Below are 22927 nucleotides of genomic sequence, written 5' to 3' on the forward strand. Positions count from 1 at the left end.
ATATCAGGTTTCCCTAATGATTTGTCATTCTGCAGAGAGGGGATGATGTGGAATTATGTGTGCTGAGGTATAATACGAGGATATGTAATAGGCATTTGGCCTGCCACTATTATTAGCTGTCAATGGTGAGTCAGAACTCACAATCTACATATAAAGTAGATAGCACTTGGCAAGAATTATGAATTGGAATTATGAATCGGTAACTTTCCATATTCCATAGGTCGGGATGGGGTAGAAGAGTAATGTACTAGTATATTCCAAGGAAATAAACTAAGAATAAATGAAAATATTATATATAGTTTTATTATATATAGTGATGTTATATATAGTTTTGCAAAATGGAGAAACTGTGTAAAGTGCACATAGAATTGTTTTTATTTCTTACAACTGAATATGCATCTACAATTATCTTAATTAAAATTTCCATTTAAAAAAAGACAGGGAAAGGTTTTAACTCTTAATAGCAGAAGCATAATTTTCACATTATTTAGATTACCATTGTGCCTTTACAAAGCACTGAAATGTTTCTGAATAATGAGGAATGTGAGACTTAAACCTTGTATTAGTTCAAGACATACTTGAGACTGGGTAATTTATAAAGGAAAGAGGTTTAATTGACTCACAGTTCAGCATGGCTGGTGAAGCCTCAGGAAACTTACAATCAGGCGAAAGGGGAAGCAAACATGTCCTTCACATGATGGCAGGAAGAAGTGCTGAGCAGAAGTGGTAAAAGCCCATTATAAAACCACCAGATCTCATGAGAACCTGCTGACTATCAGAAAACAGCAGCATGGGGTAACCACCCCCATGATTCAATTACTTTCCACCAGGTCTCTCCCAAATGGGAGAATTCAGCCGAAATGAAGAGGCTACAGGCCCCATCCAAGTCCAAAATCCAGCGGGGCAGTCAAATCTTAGAGCTCCAAAATGATATCCTTTGACTCCATGTCTCACATCCAGGTCACACTGATGCAAGAGGTAGGCTCCCACAGCCTTGCGCAGCTCCATCCCTGTGGCTGAGCAGTGTACAGCCCCCCTCTCAGCTGCTTTCACAGTTGGCATTGAGTGTCTGTTGCCTTTCCAGGCACATGGTGCAAGCTGTGGGTGGAGCTAACATTCCAAGGTCTTGAGAATGGTGGCTCCCTTCTCACAGCTCCACTAGGCAGTGCACCAGTGGAGACTCTAGACTCTTTGTGGGGGCTCTGACCCCACATTTCACTTTCACACTGCCCTAGGAGAGGTTCTCAATGAGGGTTCCTCCCCTGCAGAAAACTTCTTCCTGGACCTCCAGGCATTTCCATACATCTTCTGAAATCTAGGCAGAGGTTCCCAAACCTCAATTCTTGACTTCTGTGCACCCACAGGCTCAACACCAAATGGAAGCTGCCAAGGCTTGGGGCTTGCACCCTCTGAAGCCAAGGCCCAAGCTTTACCTTGGCCTCTTTTAGCCACAGCTAGGACACAAGGCACCAAGTCCTGAGGCTGCACAGAGCAGCAAGGCCCTAGGCCAAGCCAAACCATTTTTTTCTACTGGGCCACTGGGTCTGTGATGTAAGGGGCTGCTGTGAAGACCTCTCGTATGCCCTGGAGACATTTTCCCTCTTGTTTTGACAAGTAACTTTTGGCTCCTCGTTACTTATGCAAATTTCTGCAGCTGGCTTGAATTTCTCCTCAGAAAATGGGTTTTTCTTTTCTATCACATCATCAGGCTGCAAATTTTCCAAACCTTTATGCTCTGCTTCCCTTTTAAACACAAGTTCCAATTCAAACCATGTCTTTGTGAATTAATAAAACTGAATGCTCTTATGAGCACTCAAGTTACACCGTGAACGCTTTGCTGCTTAGACATTTCTTCCACCAGATCATCTTCCACCTAAATCATCTCTCTTAAGTTCAAAGTTCCACAAATCTCTAGGGCAGGGGCAAAATGCCAACTGTCTCTTTGCTAAAACATAGCAAGACTGAACTTTATTCCAGTTCCCAGCAAGCTTATCATCTCCATCCGAGACCATCCCAGCCTGGACTTCATTGTTCATATCACTATCAGCATTTTCGTCAAAGCCATTCAACAAGGCTCTAGAAAGTTACAAACTCTCCGATATCTTCTTGTCTTCTTCTGAGCCCTCCAAACTGTTCTAACTTCTGCCTATTACCCAGTTCCAAAGTTGCTTCCACATTTTTGTGTATCTTTATGGCAGCCCCCTATTTCTGGTACCAATCTCCTGTATTAGTTCCTTCTCACACTGCTGATAAAGACATACCCAAGATTGGTTAATTTATAAAGGAAAGAAGTTTAATTGACTTACAGTTCAACGTGGCTGGAGGAGCCTCAGGAAACTTACAATCAGGCAGATTGCTTCAGAAGGGGAAGCAAACATGTCCTTCACATGATGGCAAGAAGGAGAAGTGCCAGGAAAAAGGGGGAAAAGCTCCTTATAAAACTATCAGATCTCATGAGAACTCACTATCATGAGAACAGCAGAAAGGGGGTAACCACCCCATGATTCAATTACTTTCCACCAAGTCCCTCCCACGACACATGGGGATTATGGAAACTACAATTGAAGATAAGACTTGGGTGGGGACACAGCCAAACCGTATCAAACCTTAAAAAGAGATAATGAATGAAGAAACTTTAACCTATTACATATGAATGTGAAGGTTATAATATACTGAGTCTCAGATGTGCTGAACTTGTTAGTCATTATTACAGTCAACTTGGAAAAATAAAAGATTATTAATGGTTGAATCCAGTACCTATGTTTTTCAGAGGAATAGTTATGTTTTTAGTAAATAAATTCATATTTAGACTTTCAGATATAGGATAAATTATTTGGTGTTTCATACTAGCAAGAGTGACTTCATATTTTCCCTTTACCATTCTCCCATAATTTAATAATACTATGAATATTTTTACATCAGTTCCTATCTAATAAAATTTCACATTTCAGTTTGATAATGACCCCATAACTATCTTATGAAATCTGTTTTGTTAATGATGATACTTCCATTTCATAAATTTATTTTTTTTTCTAGGTACCACTGTGTGGTTTTTAACTGCATATAATAGCATATATAAAGAGTATTACTTAAGTTTTAGATTGACAAAGCTGAATCAATATTTTGTGTTCAATTGAATGCATCATTAATAAGAACTACTCAGGGACTTATTGTTGTCTTTCAGGAAAACTATACCCAAAAGACTGTAACAGTCAAGTAACTCAGATAATTGTGTGGTGTATTTTTTAATGGCCAAAGAATATAATTTAAGAATTTTTTTTTGTTCTCCTATTTATGTAGAGTACTGGGACTCTACGTAAGTTCCATAAAAATGGCAGCCAACTGATCAGTGGATTCATGACAGATCCAAGTAGTCTGTTACCTTCCCAAATTGCAAATATATAATATCTTAGCAAATATTTAATGTTATTCAGATTCTTCTTTTGCTTAAACAGTTGAACTACAAAATATTAATACTTTTTTCGCAACTTTGCCTGATGCCATAAAGGCAATTCTGTTTTACAGAAATATTCATAAGTCATTTATTGACTTGATATGTGTATTTATAAACACACACACATACACACCCACCCACCCACACACACACACACACCCCTCAAATATGTACTGATCCAATCCTTTTTTGAGAAGATAACTTGGTTTCTTGTTATTTCATACATTTACTTCTATATTACAGAAGCTTAGATTAGAAGAGTTTATCTTTGTCATTCATCCCTGTTAACATATAATTTCCCAAACAGAAAAGTACCATGTCTGTGATAATTGTGAATTTAAGGAATTATATTACTAACAATTTAAATAGAAATATAATTTTGAAAGTATATATGTATGAATATATGTCCATAATTTATAATCTAAAAGGTACTGAGTTTAAAAGCAGAAATTGTCATATTTAAGTTTTTTAATTAATTATTGCATAGTTGTTCATTTTGTAGTTATAGAATAGCTGTTATTTGGTAAGTTTTATGCCTCTAAGCATATTTTTGTCTCAAGGATATATTCGGTTTTTTTTTTGTTGTTTGTTTGAGATGGAGTCTCGCTCTGTCACCCAGGCTGGAGTGCAGTGGCGCAATCTCGGCTCACTGCAAGCTCCGCCTCCCGGGTTCACGCCATTCTCCTGCCTCAGCCTCTCCGAGTAGCTGGGACTACAGGTGCCCGCCACCACGCCCGGCTAATTTTTTTGTATTTTTAGTAGAGACGGGGTTTCACCGTGGTCTCGATCTCCTGACCTCGTGATCCGCCCGCCTCAGCCTCCCAAAGTGCTGGGATTACAAGCGTGAGCCACCGCACCCGGCCTAGATTCAGTTTTATAACTTTTAAATACTTTGAACATCCTCTTTTATATCTCTATAATATGTATTTGCATGTTGTACATAAAGTATAATAACAAACATTTTGATCATTGCTCTTCCAGCTATTGTTATCATTAATGACAAAGTTCAAATAAGCCATATTTTCTTTTGCAATATGAAAGAAAATGTCTATTGAATGACTGCATACTCTTTTGAAGAGCTTTTGAAATTTTTCAGGTACATTAAGAGTTCTTGATCAATGTTTCTCAAACCCCAGTGAGCATAGGAACCACCCAGGGGTCTTGTGCAAATGCAGATTCAGGTCCGGTAGGTCTGAAACTGCATTTCCCAGCAATGCCAATGCTTCCGTTCTACTGACCACCCTGAGTAGCATGGTTCTACAGGTTAATGGTGTATATTATAATCCAAATGACTGAAATGTGGCAAAGAGTGAAGTCAAATACATTTGAGCTCTTTTGATTTTGTATTTAGAATCTCAAGTGAATGGTCTGCATTTCTCAATTTCATTGGAATTTATGATTGTTTCATTTCCTATTTAATGCTTTTTGTTTAGCTCGTTTGACAGCAAGTTTGTTTACCAGCACATAGGACTTGGACCAATTGAAGAAGCCACTATTCTTGTCATAGATCCAAATAATGCTGCGGTACTCCAGTCCAGTGGAAAAAATCTGTGAGTTAAATGACTTATGTTGTTAAGACTTGTACTACATATATTGAGTATATAGTGTATCATAGAGTCTTGAAATTCGAGTGTTTTGTACAACTGCACTTGAGAAAGCAGAAAACTAACTGGGCCATCCCATCTTTCATTTTCTATGTAGGTGTTTCTAAATCTTGACTGAATATTAGAATCATCTGGGAAGCTTCAAAATATTTAGATTCACTTATCTGTTTGCCATTCGTATGTTTTCTTCTGAGAACTGTCTATTCAGGTCCTTGCCTATTTCATAATTGCTAAATGAGTATATTTGGAATGTTCTCACCTCAAAAAATGTTAAGTATTTGAGGTGATGGATATGTTCATTAGCTTGATTTAATCACTCCGCATTGTATACATGTCATAACATCACATTGTACCCCATAAATGTATACAATTAAAATTTGTCAATTTGACCTTTAAAAAATTAGATTTAGATTTTGTATAGAGTGGGGCTAATAATCTTAAGTCCCCAGGTGATTTTAATATGTAGTCAAGTTTGTTACATATTACATATGTAATATATATCTTACATACTTGATTGAGTTGCTGCTCAGCCAGCTCTAATGATCCAAAAAAATTCTTCAGCAGAAAAATTCTTCAGGACAGCCAAACTCATCAAGTAATCACCATTAAGAAAAAGAGCTTCTCTTTTTCTATCTCAAAGTTAATACTAAACAAGTGTCATTTTTAGTATTCCTTATCATGCATATGTAATTTGGCTTTGAAAACTGCTCATTATTTAGTCTTATTTTGAGATGGCACTTGGCAGCCAAAAAAAAAAAAAAAGTTGGCTGATATTTATGGTCATTGAAAGAAGTGAGGGAGGCACTTGCTTACAGATCTCCTGAACCATTGTAACCTGACAGCTTCAGGAATTATACCCTTCTCCATCTGCTTAAGCACGGGGAAAGCTAGCTTCTTCGCAAGGTGGATAGTCACCGTTTTGAGTGCAGCTGCTTGTGGAGATGATAATGATGCTTAGAATTTTTTAACAGCATTCTCAAGATTGTGTGTCAGAGGTGAAATTTTTGAACTTGTTTCATTGGTGCTCTATTTATTAACCAAAAGCACCCTCATTCCAGAAAGGAATTAAGGGGAAGGCAGAACAACTACTGCTAAATCAACTTGGCCATCGGTGGAGTATCTGTTTGAAAGCAAATCATAATCCTCACATTCAGTTGTCAAAACAGGGATCTAGTTCAGCTAATTAGTCAAAATCAGAGTGTTACAGTTATGGCTCATGAAAAAAAAATCTGTGTTGTCAACACTACACTAAGATTAGAAGCTAACAGAGCTATTGGATTGTCGGATATCATTGGACCAAACCACCTCAATGTATTGTCCATGTGTCTGTTAGCTCAGTCCAAGTTCCTTACCCAGATCATTAAGATTGATTTGCCAGATTAACCTTCTCTAATGTTTATCTAGCTCACTATTTCACTTTGCTTAGATATTCACAGCCCATATTGGCTGAAGGTTATATGCTGTGGGTTTTACTGTCTTTAATAGGCACTCTTTAAAGCCTTTGAGTTATATGTCTAATAGTTTATATTAACACATTACATTTCCTTGCAACATGTTTTAACCTCAAACTATATCAATCCATTTATGTTTCTTAAGACAGTTTTATACATATTTGTAAGATGCTAATATTTATGACCTCAGAACCCATTTTTAAACTGATACTGTTTTCTCTAATATACCATACTTTATAATAAACATTTGTAATTTATACGTAGGCTTAATTTATAAATTTTAATACTATTAAATACTACCTAAGATTTGTCACAAGGAGATCTCATTATAACAGTATTTTTATTAACAATTCATTTTGGTCTTTTCTATAATAATGCAAGTATACATTTATCAATTTATAACTTTGTATTGTCTTTACAGATTAATTAGAAAAATTTCTGTCACATATGCCTTGAGAGTAAATGTGTAATTAACACAAATATTTTTATTTTGCAGGTTTTACTTGCCACATGGCTTGAGTATAGATAAAGATGGGAATTATTGGGTCACAGACGTGGCTCTCCATCAGGTAGTCTTCCTTTTGGTAATATTCAAATTAGAAGCTAACAGAGTTATGCTTTTGAAGTGCTCTGGAGTTGTATGGGTTTTTTGTTTGTTTGTTTGTTTTTTCTTCTGTCACTCAGTAAGTTATAACAAGAAAATAGAGCAGCCATGTCTTAGTTCAGCATGTTATAACAAAGTACTATAGACTGGGTGGCTTATAAACAACCGAAATTTGTTTCTCACAGGTCTGGAGTCTGGAAGTTCAAGAACAGGGTGCCAGCATGGTTGAGTTCTAGTGAGGGCCCTCTTCTGGGTTATAGGCTGCTAATTTCTCATAGTATCCTTGCATGATCAGAGAGATAGAGTGACAGTAATCTCTGTTATCTCTTCTTATGGTACTAATCCCATTCATGAGAACTCTACCCTTTTGTCCTGATGACCTCCCAAAGGCCCTGCTTCGTATTACCATCATATTGGGGGTTAGGATTTCAACATGTGAATTTGGATTTGAGACACAAACATTCAATCCATAACAATCCACATCTGAAATATTTCTCTTAGAACTCAATGCTAGGAAAAGCTAGTATGTAAATGATGAAGTCACACTTGTCCCTTGGGCCAGATGTGAAGCTTCACTCAAATAACTACATGGGCCCTCCCAACCATTTTCTTAACTGTCTGTATTTGCCTTTATTTTCTCTGTTCCTAACTGTTGTTGTTGTTGTTGTTTGAGACAGGGTCTCACTCTGTCCCTCAGGCTGGAGTACAGTGGCATAATCTTGGCTCACTACAGCCTCCAACTCCCAGGCTGAGGTGATCCTCCCACCTTAGCCTCCCAAGTAGCTGGGACCACAATCACACACCAGCATACTTGGCTAATTTTTTTAAATTTTTTGTAGAGATGGGATTTTGCCAGGTTGCCCAGGCTGGTCTTGAATTCCTGGACTCATGCAGTCCACCTACCTCAGCCTTGCAAATTGCTGTCATTACAGATGTGGCCATCGTGTCTGGCCCTAAGTCTTATTTCTATTTTTTCACTTATGTTTTTATGTTTTTTTCTTAAACTACCTTAATCTTCTATAAATTGAGGCTAGGCCTCTAGTAAATGTATATATATATAAAAAGGCAAATTTGTGTTATTTTTAAAAGAAGTTATATCAAGTGTAATATGCTTTTCATGAATAGGTGGCAAATAACTTGGAAAATATCATCTCAGTAAACATTTATTGCTCATGTATTATCTGGAGTGCATTGTAGTATTATCTAAGGAAAGACAAAAAGGAAACATCAGGGTGGACAGAACTGGGTATCCATGTACTAGTCTCCATTCACCACTAATTAACCGGGTGACCTTGAGCAAATCATTTAATCTTCATAGGCTTTGTTATCAAATGAAGGAACCAGACCAGATGATTTCTAGGATCCCATTCAGTTCTAAAAAGTATTAATATCTTCTTTTAAATAAGTCTCTGGGAGCTTCTACTCCAATTGCTTGTGAAAGTGGTCTTAGTCATGTGGGTGTAAGTCACTAATAACCATGAAAAGTAGGTAAGGCTTTTGTTCCTTTTTAAAAAGGTGTTCAAACTGGATCCAAACAATAAAGAAGACCCTATATTAATCCTGGGAAGGAGAATGCAACCAGGCAGTGACCAGAACCACTTCTGTCAACCTACTGATGTGGCTGTGGATCCAGGCACTGGAGCCATTTATGTATCAGATGGTTACTGCAACAGCAGGATTGTGCAGTTTTCACCAAGTGGAAAGTTCATCACACAGTGGGGAGAAGGTACCCAATAAGACTCTTAATCTCCAATTGTAATTCTTAGCCAGTATCACTGGGAACTAAATATTGGCCACTACTCACATTCTTTAAGCTGTAATTATCCCCTACAGGGTCATTGTAACCTGGGTCATTGTATGCATCCAGTTAGCTTGTCTCGCACACACACACACACACACACACACACATCTTATAAGGAAAATAATGAGTCCACCAAACAACTGTCCAAATAAGGAGAAAATCTGTAATGTATTTGTGGATAAAAGACATTATAAAATAAACGTATAAACTGCTTTACCTTATCTTTCCCCTGGCTCCAGGCATTTAATGGTTTATTATCATGAATTTAGAAACATACTAGAGAGTCAAACTTTGGGTGATTTTTAAAATTGTGTATCTAAGGCTTTTTTTTTTTGTTCTATAGAGTCTTCAGAGAGCAGTCCTCTGCCAGGCCAGTTCACTGTTCCTCACAGCTTGGCTCTTGTGCCTCCTTTGGGCCAATTATGTGTGGCAGACCGGGAAAATGGTCGGATCCAGTGTTTTAAAACTGACACCAAAGAATTTGTGAGAGAGATTAAGCATTCATCATTTGGAAGAAATGTATTTGCAATTTCATATATACCAGGTATTTCATCTTAATATGTTTGTTGTCTTCTGTCCTACTGTACTCTATCCTTAAAAATTGTTTTATCTTAATGTGCTCTTTTTATAAATTTTCTTTCTTATTAGAGGTTGAAGATACATTATATTTCACATCTTAAAAGTATCTTAAAACTGTTAGTGTGTTCTAACTCAGTTTTGATTAAAGTACCGCTATTCATTTTACAGAAACAATGAAGAACTCAAAGGATTTAACACCTGTTTGTAAGGGGTTAAAAATGTTCCCAAACATTGATTTTCATTTTATCTTAATTTGATCATCTGCTCCAGTATGAAATAACTAATATTTGTCTTCACACGTTGACAGATGGTATATGTCTGATAAAATCAGTATTCAAAATACTCATTTCACGTTTTTAAAAAGAGTAGTGACCAATTTTTTTTAAAGATAAAATATGTAAAAATAAGTGTGGCTTATGCCTAAATACCAGAATAATCAATAAAATCTTCAACTTTTTTCTCATTTTCAAAATAGAGTTTCTTGACTTTAAGAAAATCTGAAAAATAATTCAGACTAATCAAATACATATAACTTACATTACAAAACAACTTACCATATTTTCTTTAAATAATGAAAATGTATTTAATTTCTGAAATTTACATACAATTACAATATTTTTTAAATTGTAACTGACATAGTAATTGTATATATTTGTAGAGTACAATGTGATATTTTGATGTATGTTTACAATGTGGAATGACTAAGTAAGGCTAATTAGCAAACCCATCATCTCACATACTTATGTTTTATGGTGAAAACATTTAAAATATGCTCTTTTCACAATGGAGTAAAATGAGATCAATAACAGGAGGAATTTTTGAAAAATTCACAATTAAAGGGTACAATATATTTTAATAAAAATATCTATACCTGTATTAAAGCAGCATTGACTATTTATAGGTATTACTGTAATATTTATGTTTCTTGTAAGTTGCATATGGCTACTATCTGGACCAAGCAGCCCCCCAACTTATTTAGGACATAAAATCAAGGGACTCAGGTGATTGGATAGAGAGCAAATTTGGCTTCCTCAAGGAATAAAGAAAAAGTAATAAGAGGTTCTCACAACTATCATTCCTTAGGTTGGTTTACCGCACATTTAAAGAAAAATTTGTCAGGACCGTTTACTTAATAAAGAGGGTGATCAAGTTCATAATAAACAAAAATAAATTAAATATAAGAAGAAAATTATCAGTTGAGAAGGAATCTGGTTAAGAACAGAATCTAAGCAAAAGATAGTTTTCTCTATAATTTCGCACAATAGTAATTGATGTTTATAGTGTTTTTTATAGTACATCCTAGAAAAAACTATAATCCTTCAAGAATGATGAAAATATCTTCAATGGTGGCTTAGCATTGTGTATAATTTATTACATTTTAATTCTTTGAAAATGCAGTGGTTCAATCATCTGAATTATTTATTTAACATAAACATCACCATTTTCATTGCTCTGAATAAATAGTATTGTGTTAAGAAATATAATTTTACTACAAAAAGTATTCATGGTGTGAAAATTAAAAAGATGGTCTTTTTTAATTAAGGAAAAATATGTCTTTGATAATCTGAAATATACATCCCACATTTTCAAATTCCAGTTGTTTAAAATCAGATTGTTCTATATAGACTGTAACTTCACTTATTTTCTTTGATTTTCTCTTGGATTCTCCATGTAGCTATGGCAAATATTACTTATTTTTTAAAAGATCTGAGACTCCAAAATTATTGGCCTAAATAACCTGACTTTCCCCAATTCCTATTTAAGATGCCTGTAATAGCTATATATGTGTATTATATCTATATATCAATATCTATGTATTTCTGATTTCTACTGGCTTTCCAAGTGGAACACACATTTCAGTTCCCGATTCTCCTGTTACAAGGAGGTTAGTCCTCTAACCTGTTTGACACTGATCTGGTTACTCAGGAGGAGACACTAAGTATTTTATATTCTACTTTTGTTGCCAATTGTAGGGACCAGGTTGACCCTAAATTTATTCTTTGCATAATATACATGGATATATTAGAAGTCCATTCTTACCCATATTTTAAAGAAAAGTTAACTGGATTTGCTGTTGCAGGCTTGCTCTTTGCGGTGAATGGGAAGCCTCATTTTGGGGACCAAGAACCTGTACAAGGATTTGTGATGAACTTTTCCAATGGGGAAATTATAGACATCTTCAAGCCAGTGCGCAAGGTATTTACATACATTGTCTAGGTTTCAATTTTCATGAGAAGAAAACTAAAATATAAATCTTGGCATTCAGTCCGTACTTGAATAGCTTTAGAAAAACTTTTAAGAAGATGTGATAACTTTCTTAGCAAGGTTGATGGGAGTGTTCTATTTTATTTTTTATTTTATTTAGAATAAATGTCCTTGTCTATTCCTACATCAGTTTCTTCAGATGCAAATTAGCACGTGTGCAGTTCTAAGGTTCTTAGTAGAACTGCACCTGCATATGATGGCAGGTTTTTAAATTCACTATAGTTAGAATACAAAAAATAAATCAGTCTGTCTCTTTCTGGTTTCATCCAAGTAGAGAAAACATCACAACATGTTAAGTGTACTCTTAAAGTTCTCTTAGACCCAACAGAAATCTTGTTTGCTTTCTTTATTGCTATGACTGTGCTAAGCAACAAGACTTGAAAATAGCACTTCCTGGAATTTATTCAAGTTCTAAAGATTTGGTTTAGTTAAGAAACTAAAAGCTACTTTTGGCTTCAAAAGTGTTTTCCCACTGTTTATTCTAACGTGCTTTTTATAAACACAGCAACTGTGTTCAGTGTGCCCATGGCCCTTCTGTCTTCTCAGTGTACTTTCTCTGCAGTATGATTGCCAGAGTGATCAGAATGTTCTCTACACTGTATGAATGTGCTTGGAGTATATGAAATTTAGAAAATTCAGCCTGCTAAAATGGTGCAAATAAGTATTATTCTTCAAAACATGTAAAGATTCATTGGTTTTAACTGGATCAAAATACAACTATCATCAGCTACTGAGCCAAGTTTCTATCTTGACACTTATAATGTTATATTATTTTTAAGATACCAGATTTGCTAATTAAAAAAACTTTAAAATGCCTCAATATTATATTTTTAATTTAATTTTAATTTTTAATTTTTGTGGTTACACAGTACAGGTTTATATTTTTGGGGTACATGAGATATTGTAGCACAAGTATGCAATGTGTAATAATCACATCATAGAAAATTGGGTGTCCATCCCCTCAAGCATTTATCCTTTGTGTTACAACAATCCAATTTACTCTTTCAGTTATATTAAAATGTACAATTAAATTATTATTGAGTATAGTCCCACTGTTGTGCTATCAAATACTAGGTCTTATTCATTCTGAATTTTTTAAATCTCTATTTTCTTGTTATAACTTACTGGGTGACAGAAGAAAAAACAAACAAAAAACCCACACAACTCCAGAGCACTTCGAAAGCATAACTCTGTTAGCTTCTAATTTGAATATTAACTTTTCTATATTGAATAAACCTGCAAAATAAAAAAAGATTCATTGGTTTTAATTGGATCAAAATACAATATTACCTTTTATATACATCATATAGTATAGTCCCACTGCTGTGCTATCAAATACTAGGTCTTATTCATTCTGATTTTTTAAAATCTCTATTTTCTTGTTATAACTTACTGGGTGACAGAGAAAAAACAAACAAACAAAAAACCCATACAACTCCAGAGCACTTCAAAAGCATAACTCTGTTAGCTTCTAATTTGAATATTACCAAAAGGAAGACTACCTGATGGAGAGCCACGTCTGTCACCCAATAATTCCCATCTTTATCTGTACTCAAGCCATGTGGCAAGTAAAAGCTGCAAAATAAAAGTATTTTTTATTCTGATTTTTTAAAATCAGAATGAATAACCATCATTCTGATTAACCACCCGCACCTAACCCCCCGCCACACACACACACACTCTCTCTCTCTCTCTCTGTCCAATACCCTTCCTAGGCTCTGGTAACCATCCTTCTGTTCTGTATATCTATGAGTTCAATTGTTTTGATTTTTAGATCCCACAAATAATTGAGAACATGTCATGTTTGTCTTTCTGTGCCTGGCTTATTTCATTTATAATGATCTCCAGTTCCATCCATGTTATCGCAAATGACAGAGTCTTATTCTTTCTGTGGCTGAATAATACTCCATTGTGTATATGTATCACATTTTCTTTATCCATTTATCTGTTGATGGACACTTAGGTTACTTCCAAATCTTGGCTATTGTGAACAGTGCTGCAACAAACATGGGAGTGCAGATAGCTCTTTGATATACCGATTTCCTTTCTTTTTGGCATATAACCAGCAATGGGATTTCTGGCTTGTATGATAGCTCTACTTTTAGTTTTTTGAGGAACCTCCAAACTGTTCTATATAGTTTTACTAATTTACATTCCCACCAACAGTATACAAGGGTTCCCTTTTCTCCACATCCTCATTAGCATTTGTTATCGCCTGACTTTTGGATGAAAGTCATTTTAACTGGTGTTAGATGATATCTTATTGTAGTTTCGATTTGCATTTCTCTGACGATCAGTGCTGTTGAGTGCTTTTCCATATGTCTGTTTGCCATTTGTATGTCTCCTTTTGAAAAATGTCTATTCAAATCTTTTGCCCATTTTTTAAATTGGATTATTAGATTTTTTACTATAGAGTTGTTTGAGCTCCTTATATATTGTGGTTATTAATCCCTTGTTAGGTGGGTAGTTTGCAATTTTTTTTTTCCTCATTCTGTGGGTTGTCTCTTCACGTGGTTGATTGTTTCCTTTGCTGTGCAGACACTTTTTAACTTGATGCGATCCCATTTGTTGATTTTTGCATTGGTTACCTGTGCTTGTGGGGTATTACTCAAAAAAATTTTGCCCAAATGTCCTGAAGTGTTTCCCCAATGTTTTCTTGTGGTAATTTCACAGTTTGAGGTCTTAGATTTAAGTCTTTAATCCATTTTGACTTGATTTTTGTATAAAGTGAGAGATAGGGATCAAGTATCATTCTTCTGCATGTGGATATCCAGTTTTCTCAGCACGATTTATTGAAAAGACTGTTCTTTCCCCAGTGTATGTTCTTGGAAACTTTGTCAAAAATGAGTTCACTGGGCCAGCCGCGGTGGCTCACACCTGTAATCTCAGCACTTTGGCAGGCTGAGATGGGCGGATCACAAAGTCAGGAGATCGAGACCATCCTGGCTAACACGCTGAAACCCCGTCTCTACTAAAAATACAAAAAAAAAATAGCCAGGCGTGGTGGTGGGCGCCTGTAGTCCCAGCTACTCGGGAGGCTGAGGCAGGAGAATGGCGTGAACCCGGGAGGCGGAGCTTGCAGTGAGCCAAGATCACGCCACTGCACTCCAGCCTGGGGGACGGAGCGAGACTCTGCCTCAGAAAAAAAAAAAAATGAGTTCACTGTAGGTGTATGGATTTTTTTCTGGGTTCTCTATGCGATTCCATTGGTCTGCGTATCTGTTTTTATGGCAGTACCATGCTGTTACATAGCTCTGTAGTATAATTTGAAGTCAGGTAATATGACTCCTCCAGTTTTGTTCTTTTGGCTCAGGTTAGCTTTGGCTATTCTGGGTCTTTTGTGATTTCACATAAATTTTAGAATTTTTTTCATTACTGTGAAGAATATTGATATTTGGATAGTGATTGCATTGAATCTGCAGATTGCTTTGGGTATATGGATATTTTAGCAATACTGATTCTTCCAATTCATGAACATGGAGTATCTTCCCTTTTTGTGTGTGTTCTCTTCAGTTTTTTTCATCAGCATTTTATAGTTTTCATTGTAGAGATCTTTCACTTCTTTGGTTAATTCCTAGGTATTTAACTTTATTTTTGGCTATTGTAAATAGGATTACATTTTCTATTTCTTTTTCAGATTGTTCATATTGGCATATAAAAATGCTACTGATATTTTATGTTGATTTTGTATCCTGCAATTTTACTGAATTTATCACTTCTAATAGTTTTTTTGGTGGAGTCTTTAGGATTTTCCAAATATCAGATCATATCATCTGCAAACAAGGATAATTTGACTCCTTCCTTTCCAATTTGATGTCCTTTATTTCTTTTTCTTGTCCGTTTGCTCTGGCTAAGACTTCCAGTACTATGTTGAGTAACAGTGGTGAAAGTAAAATGCTTCAGTGTTTTATTAATAGAAATTAGTCTGTTATAATACTGCGGCTAGTCTGGTGTTTATCAAATTTTATTCCAGAGATATGCATTAAATACTTACTCTGTGTCAGGCATTATGCTAGGTACTAAGGGTATAAAGGTGAATAAGGGTATAAGGGTGAAAGAGACACAGCCTTTTCTTCACTGGAGCTTTAAGCCATAGTAACAGGATCTGAATATAACCAAAATGAATCTAAACTAAAGATTCCAGTATACATTCCTTTCTTTTTTTTTTTTTTTTTCAGACGGAGTCTCGCTCTGTCACCCAGGCTGGAGTGCAGTGGTGCAATCTCGGCTCACTGTAAGCTCCGCCTCCCGGGTTCACGCCATTCTCCTGCCCCAGCCTCTCCGAGTAGCTGGGACTACAGGCGCCTGCCACCACGCCCGGCTAATTTTTTGTATTTTTAGTAGAGACGGGGTTTCACTGTGGTCTCGATCTCCTGACCTCGTGATTCGCCCTCCTCGGCCTCCCAAAGTGCTGGGATTACAAGCGTGAGCCACCGCGCCCGGCCCAGTATACATTCCTTTCTTTAGGTTTCTATTTACATAAACAAATAAGATTTTTCTAGAAATATTTCACCAGAAAAGCAATAGGCAATGAAATCTCAAAGCATAGCAGCCCTGCAGAAAGAAATTCATTACACTGATAATAAATATTTTATTCCATAGTGTTTCAGATCCTTATTGATTATCCAGTCTTCATTGTTGTGCCCCTTTGAGCTAACTTCCTCATATCTGCTGGTAAAGGAAGTGAGATGCTTAACTTTCTTTCAGTTATTTGCTTTGTATTAGTGGAGTGTTGGCCTTGCTCATTGTTTTAATGATAATGTACTGTGTCAACCAGGATATTAACTTTTAATTTAAATATGCATCTAGAAATCAAAGCTAAGTGCTAAGCAAGAGGCTAAATGAGCCTTAACCTCATAAAAATCTGAAGAGTTCTCAATTAAAATTTCCAAAACATTGTGCTTTCATCAGATGTTAGGCAAAGAATGAGTCACAATATGTGGCTCAATTCAGCCAACTTGAAAAGACAATCTCACTCCAAGATGAAGTTTGCTTTTCCTTTCAGTAAACAAGACTTGATATTACACCAAAACATAGAAATATATTCTGTGTTGACACAGTAAACTGAAATCAGTTTATAAATCTCTCAGAATTTCCATTAAATAGATTATTATCACAAAAATTAATTTTGGGTGAAGGAAATAATATGGTCTATTGACTCCTGTGTAAAAAGAGATTCCTCTTCACAATGAAGGTCAAGTTTTACATAAGGGGGTTGTGCTTCAACTGTGCATATCCACTCCTTATCTCCTCTTACATTTCAGTTCTCCGTCTTCTACTATTACATTCTTTAGAGATGTTTCCATCTGAATGTAGGGACTCTGTTTTTATGTCTGTGCGGGGAAGCTTAGACAGTAGGACAATAAAGAAAATGGTTCTATCAAATGCTATCAAAAAGCTGTGAGAGAAAAATACACGTTGTCACTCCCCAAGTCATTCCCCCTGTAATCAAAGGAAAGACTTGCGGCCCCTCATTATCTGCTTTTATACACACCCTTAAGACAGGCATTTTTTTTATTGTCTTCTATGTGGCAGCTCATATGGAAAAGGAAGAGAATGATCCCCATCCTTCCATACCAAAAGAAAAGAAAAGTGAGCCCAGATTTATGTCATTTTTCCAACCTTCACAGTGATGATTAACATGACAATACCTGAGCTGAAAAGTTCACTTAAGTTAAATTACTTGTCCAAGCTACATGGAGTAGCATATGTGGATCTCAAACCTAGGTCTTTCTGACTTTCAAATGTGCTTAACCTTTTCATTCCTGAAGTAGACATTGGTATGCCAAGGGCTATATTAAGCCACAACATAAACATTGTGCAACTTAGAAGAACTGTTTTACTTAATAATAAGTAGATTTCAACTTACTATGTTGAAGCACACATTGTTATGCTATGGAGTGGAACACAAATTTCCTTATGAGTTTTTAAAATAAAATACAAGATTTTGAAGGCAGTTTGCTCCAAGCTTTGTCACCAGATGCCTGGTGAAGATATTATCATGCTTCTTTCAGGTCGATTTTATTTTGCTGGGGGTACCTCAAAAGAAGAGTCTGCAAAGGCTAGATTAGAAGATCTTTGTATCTGTGTAGCTCTAAAAATACTAAAGCTTGGTCCTAAAATTTAACAACATAATTTTGTTTCAAATAACACAAAGCAGTAGAACAGTTCATTGAAAAGATTACAACTGAGTTCTTCTGACTGCAAGAAGATAGAGTCCCATCTACCAAGCCTCCCCCTGAGTTCCTATAGTGGCCCCAAAGTACTGTATTTCTAGCAGAACCCTTGGCTTCATGGATCAGTGGGGCCAAGGTTCTGCTATAAATACAGATTAGTGGCTCTCTCACTTGAGAGCCACTAATAAAGGTTTATTATTGTTGTTGCCTTGAATTTATGACATATTGTGAATTATTTAAAGCAAAGTTCTTAGCCAGTGAATATTTTACACATTCCCTCCTCACCTTTATTCCCCCATCGTTATATTTTTCCTATCATCAAATATGATGTATTCTACAACCATATGTTTTACAAAGAAATTTCTAAGAACATATTACGGTATAGAACAGGAGTGGCCTATCATTTGGTAGTCTTTTGCCATCATTAACTGAACTTCCCAAAACAGATGAACATTTAATGACAAGCCTGCAGGATTTCAGCAAGGCAGCATTTTGATTTCTGGCTCTGTGTTTTCCTCTACACATTTGTCACAGCTTATTTGAAAGTATGAAAAAAAATGAGCTTCCTTGGCATGGCTATCTCATTTTTCTTTTCAGTGTGATAAACTTGATGATTTCTAAAGTACGATAGTATCTCCAGAGCATGTATTCTTCTGCCCTGCCTAAACTGAGCTAGGAACAGTAGTTTGTCTCATTAGTACCCTTTGAACTCAGCACATCAGGGTAGGCAGATGTTGGCTGATAAGCCCATAGTCTGGATACTCACTAGTCATATTTTTGATAACTGTGTATCCAGCCAGGCCTTCTGGCCTCAAAGGTGAAAGATGTTATCTATGTCCTGCCAACTGCCAGAGCCAGGGAACCTTTGGAGGCTTCCAGAGACAGATGGAAATGTCAGCAGCACAACATTTTAAGGCTTCTCTTCTAAGAACTAGTTTGGTGACCCCCAAAAGAAAGTCACAAAAGGATCTCCCGTCTCTTGTGTCCTCATAATGGAGATGACAATGATTTGAAATAGAGAAAGATATATTAAAATACAGGGCATCTGAAGTAGGGACAAAAGCCCAGGAAGTACTTGGAGGTAACACTCAATTTCTTTCCTTTGCTGACTGAAAACATCACAAACATAAGACTTCAAGAGTATAAAACCCCACATTGCTACATATCTCTTAGTGTACATTTCAAAAAATTAAATGTCCCAAATCTCTGAAATGATTTTTCTTATCAATAATATACAAATAGTTTTTAAGATAGCACATGATAGCTTGATGGGAATAATAAAAATTAATACCTAGACTTTTTTACTTGTACAAATTTTAAAAAGTAAATTTGATAGTTATTAAAAGGCAGAAGAAACATGAAGGTAAAAATCAATATAAATAACTAGACAGATAATGCAACACCAAGTAAACAGTATTGTAAAAAATAATCTACCTGTACATTTTCACACTGAAAAGACTTGAAAGTCAGTCGTGGGGGTTCCTTAGCATTTCCCAATGTTTAGAATTATGCCTGGAAGAGTCAGTACCCAATGAATGAGTGAATGAATGAATGACTCCCTTCAGCCTAGGGTTGCTGCAATAGGAAATATTTTGCTTTGGTTTGAGCAATATGTTTTGTTGTTTTGTTGTGGGCTTTGCTTTGTTTTTCTGTCTTTTCATGAAGGATTCAAGTAAAGGCTAACCACTCTAATGTGTGGCTTCTTATTTTGGCAGCACTTTGATATGCCTCATGATATTGTTGCATCTGAAGATGGGACTGTGTACATCGGAGATGCTCATACCAACACCGTGTGGAAGTTCACCTTGACTGAGAGTATGGTTTTCAAGTATTATTGTTCACATTTTCCCTCAGTTTGATTGCTTAAAAGCATATGAAACAAAAACATTTGCATTTCCTTACCTTTTTACTGATGAGAGTAGGAATCAAGGTATAAAGCAGTTGTTAAAAGATCTATTTGATGTCCATTAAGTGGAAAGAAACACGATTTTTTTGCTGGCACTTATCCCCTTGTTTCCACAGGAAATTCTTGATGCCTGAAGTACTATCTGTTACATTAAAAGTCAACGTTAATTCCAGCTTAGTTCCAGAAGGAGAGAGGGGGCTTTGGCAAAGCAGAGGGTCTGACTTCTTTCCATAAAGCCTCATTCCCCATATGGCCCTTTAGCTCTCAGTAGCTGCTGAGCATCTAGAGATACTAGCATCTGTTTGACACATATTATCCCAAATATGAATATTTGGAAATATTCAAAGAGGAAGCACTTTGAATTTTCTGCTTGGACTTCAGCTTTCCCAAATAACCGAATTGCTATATTTTCATGTAACTCAAAATGTTGTCTAAGTATATATTTGCTCCATCAGGATCCCGCCAACTAGTTCTGGAGTTTTCTAATTGCAATTTGGACGTCATTTTTAATCCCTAAAGAGTAGACTAACTTTTAACCCCTAATATCATGCTAAAACAAATAAATTTTTTAAATTGAAGTGTACCAAATGCTTGATAGGACACAAACTTCAATGTCCAGAAATACTTTTAAAACATGGCAGGGCCCAAATAGGAGAAGGTGAGAGAAAGGAAAATAATTGGGGATGATAAATTTGAGGTATCAGGAGCTGCAACAGGTAGATTTAAAGGACAAAAAAAAAGATATGTAAACTTGATGAAGAAAAATATTAATTATAAAAGGAAAAACATAAATTATAAAAAGGCAAGAAAACAAATTACAGCAATGGAAAGTAAAATCAGGAGTCCAAACACATAATCAGATACCATATAGGGCTTGGATCTCAATTAATTTGGTAACTTTTGTAGTCAGAACTATCCTTTGAGTAACGTTTGCAGTTGTGTAAAAAGAACCAAGTTAGGGTTGAGTGAGCAGAGATGCCCATGGACTATGCCACTCCAGCAGTAGCTTCACATTTCTCTTGCAAATGTGGCTCTCTCACCACCTGAATTGTCAAAGAGGATCCAGAAGGCAGGGTCAGACAAGAAGGCAAAGATAGTTGGATAACCGGCAACTGCATGATTAAACTGTAGATTTTCAGAACAAAAACAAATGCACAAATACTTTTAAAGATGGAGAAGACTTCAGAAGAAAATCTAGCCAATATCTTAATTTTATGGATAGGAATATGATTCCTGAACTCATTAATATTTCAATCTGAGGCCCTGTATACCATGATCCCCAGCCTTTTTGGCATTAAGGGACCAGTTTCATGGAAGACAATTTTTCCACAGACCATGGGCAGACAGAATGGTTTCGGGATAAAACGATTCCACAAGGAGCATGCAGCCTGGATCCCTTGCATGCACAGTTCACAAAGGGGTTCAGGCTCCTATGAGAATCTAATGCCACCACTGATCTGACAGGAGGCAGAGCTCAGGTGGTTGTACTCACCTGCCACTCACCTCCTGCCGTGCGTTCCAGTTCCTAACAGGCCATGGCCCAGGGTTTGGGGACCCCTGCTTTATACCACCCTCCTAGTTGTTTGAAACTCAGAAGATGCATGTTAGATTTACCTATGGGGGGGACTGTTACAATACACATGGTCAGTCCCCACTCAAGATCTATAGAAAGAAGAGGAATAATATTATGTGTATTTTAGAAAGTCCTCCCAAGTGACTTTGGTACATCTCCTGATGGAAAAGCACAGCGATATGGCATTCAGCTTCAAAATAGAGAAGCCCTCTGCATAGAGCAGAGTGCAGTAAATCTGGAAAATGGTATATCTGGAACAGTAAGACTGCCACTGAAGACTAAATCGGTGTCTCATTTATTTGCATCCTTGTAGTTAACTGGTCAAATCCATTAACATCAACTAGAAGACTGCTAACCCAACATGGCAGAACTAGTAATCAGTCTAAGATATTGTCCACATGAAAGCAGAACTGCTTGGTCTTTCAGAAATAATACAATATTATGAACTCTACAAGAAATGGCTAATTCTAAATATGAAGTCCTTAGAAATATTTTAGCTTTCTTTAGGAGATTTTATCCAGGATTCATGGACCGCCTAATTAGTGGTTTGTATTGAACTCTTTCCTAATATAATAATGAATTTGATGAATTAAGGAAATATTTTCTACTGAGTAAAATTAAGATCGGACTTAAATTTTCAAGTGTTCTTTTCAGAGATTCTGACTTTTCTGTCTCCTTGCTGTGCTGTTACAGAAATGGAACATCGATCAGTTAAAAAGGCTGGCATTGAGGTCCAGGAAATCAAAGGTTGGTCAGATTCCTCTTACTACTATAAAACCAAAGTCTGGCTGTGTTGAATTCTTTTATGGCCCTTGATTGCAACTTAAAAAATTACCAGGCTAAAAATATAATCTGGTAAATTATCAATGACTTCTGCTATGTACTGAGCCTTTAAACCTGTATGTTGCCACTTCTCTTTTTTTTGATAAATGGAGCAGTCATAATGAGTTCAAATTACTGATTTCAAGTGATAGAAAGTGATTGAGGATACAAGAAATCTATAACTAGTGGGCCAGAGATATTCAGAGAAGAAAAAAAGTCAGCCACTTTGGGGAGTACATTAACCCCAAGCAAGTAGAAAAATACCATTTGGCATATTGGGAAAACCTTTTCTTAATAGGCCCTAATATAAAGGAGTGAAAAATATTTTTGGTGGGTCAGTGCTATAATGGTATGGAAAGATGAGCTGTTTCTTTAGCTTCTATCTTAGTACCATTCAACTTCCTTGATTTACTGAGGGCCTTTTGTGTGTAAAGCACTATAGCAGGTCCAAGGGAAATGAGACTGCACCTGATCTTATAGCCTTATAAGGAGAGAGGGGGAAAGTTACATACATAAACACATAAACAAATAAGTATATCACTGGTATATAATATCAGGACTAGGGAAATGGGATTTAGCTATTGGTAAGCAACCACTGGGTTCATATGGAGTCCCTGTCAACTTATTTTGTCTCTTTCCTAGGATCAGTTTATGTTTGTACATTCTAACATCTGCAGGGTTTTGACATGTCA

The 22927-nt window shown here is 36.2% G+C and overlaps 1 protein-coding gene across 21 annotated transcripts in view; it reads left to right on the forward strand.

Moving 5' to 3' along the window:
* The window catches only part of PAM (peptidylglycine alpha-amidating monooxygenase), a 279745-nt gene that overhangs the window by 247443 nt on the left and 9375 nt on the right, over positions 1–22927 (forward strand). For all 21 annotated transcript variants that reach the window (XM_055297702.1, XM_063612837.1, XM_055297705.2 and 18 more), the window contains 7 exons: positions 4888–5004; positions 7006–7078; positions 8629–8839; positions 9258–9458; positions 11574–11689; positions 19650–19749; positions 22107–22160. In XM_055297702.1, coding sequence (XP_055153677.1) covers positions 4888–5004; positions 7006–7078; positions 8629–8839; positions 9258–9458; positions 11574–11689; positions 19650–19749; positions 22107–22160 — 872 coding nt within the window. The remainder of the gene's footprint in view (positions 1–4887; positions 5005–7005; positions 7079–8628; positions 8840–9257; positions 9459–11573; positions 11690–19649; positions 19750–22106; positions 22161–22927) is intronic.

This window comes from Symphalangus syndactylus, chromosome 11 (genome assembly GCF_028878055.3).
Source record: "Symphalangus syndactylus isolate Jambi chromosome 11, NHGRI_mSymSyn1-v2.1_pri, whole genome shotgun sequence".
NCBI lineage: Eukaryota > Metazoa > Chordata > Mammalia > Primates > Hylobatidae > Symphalangus > Symphalangus syndactylus.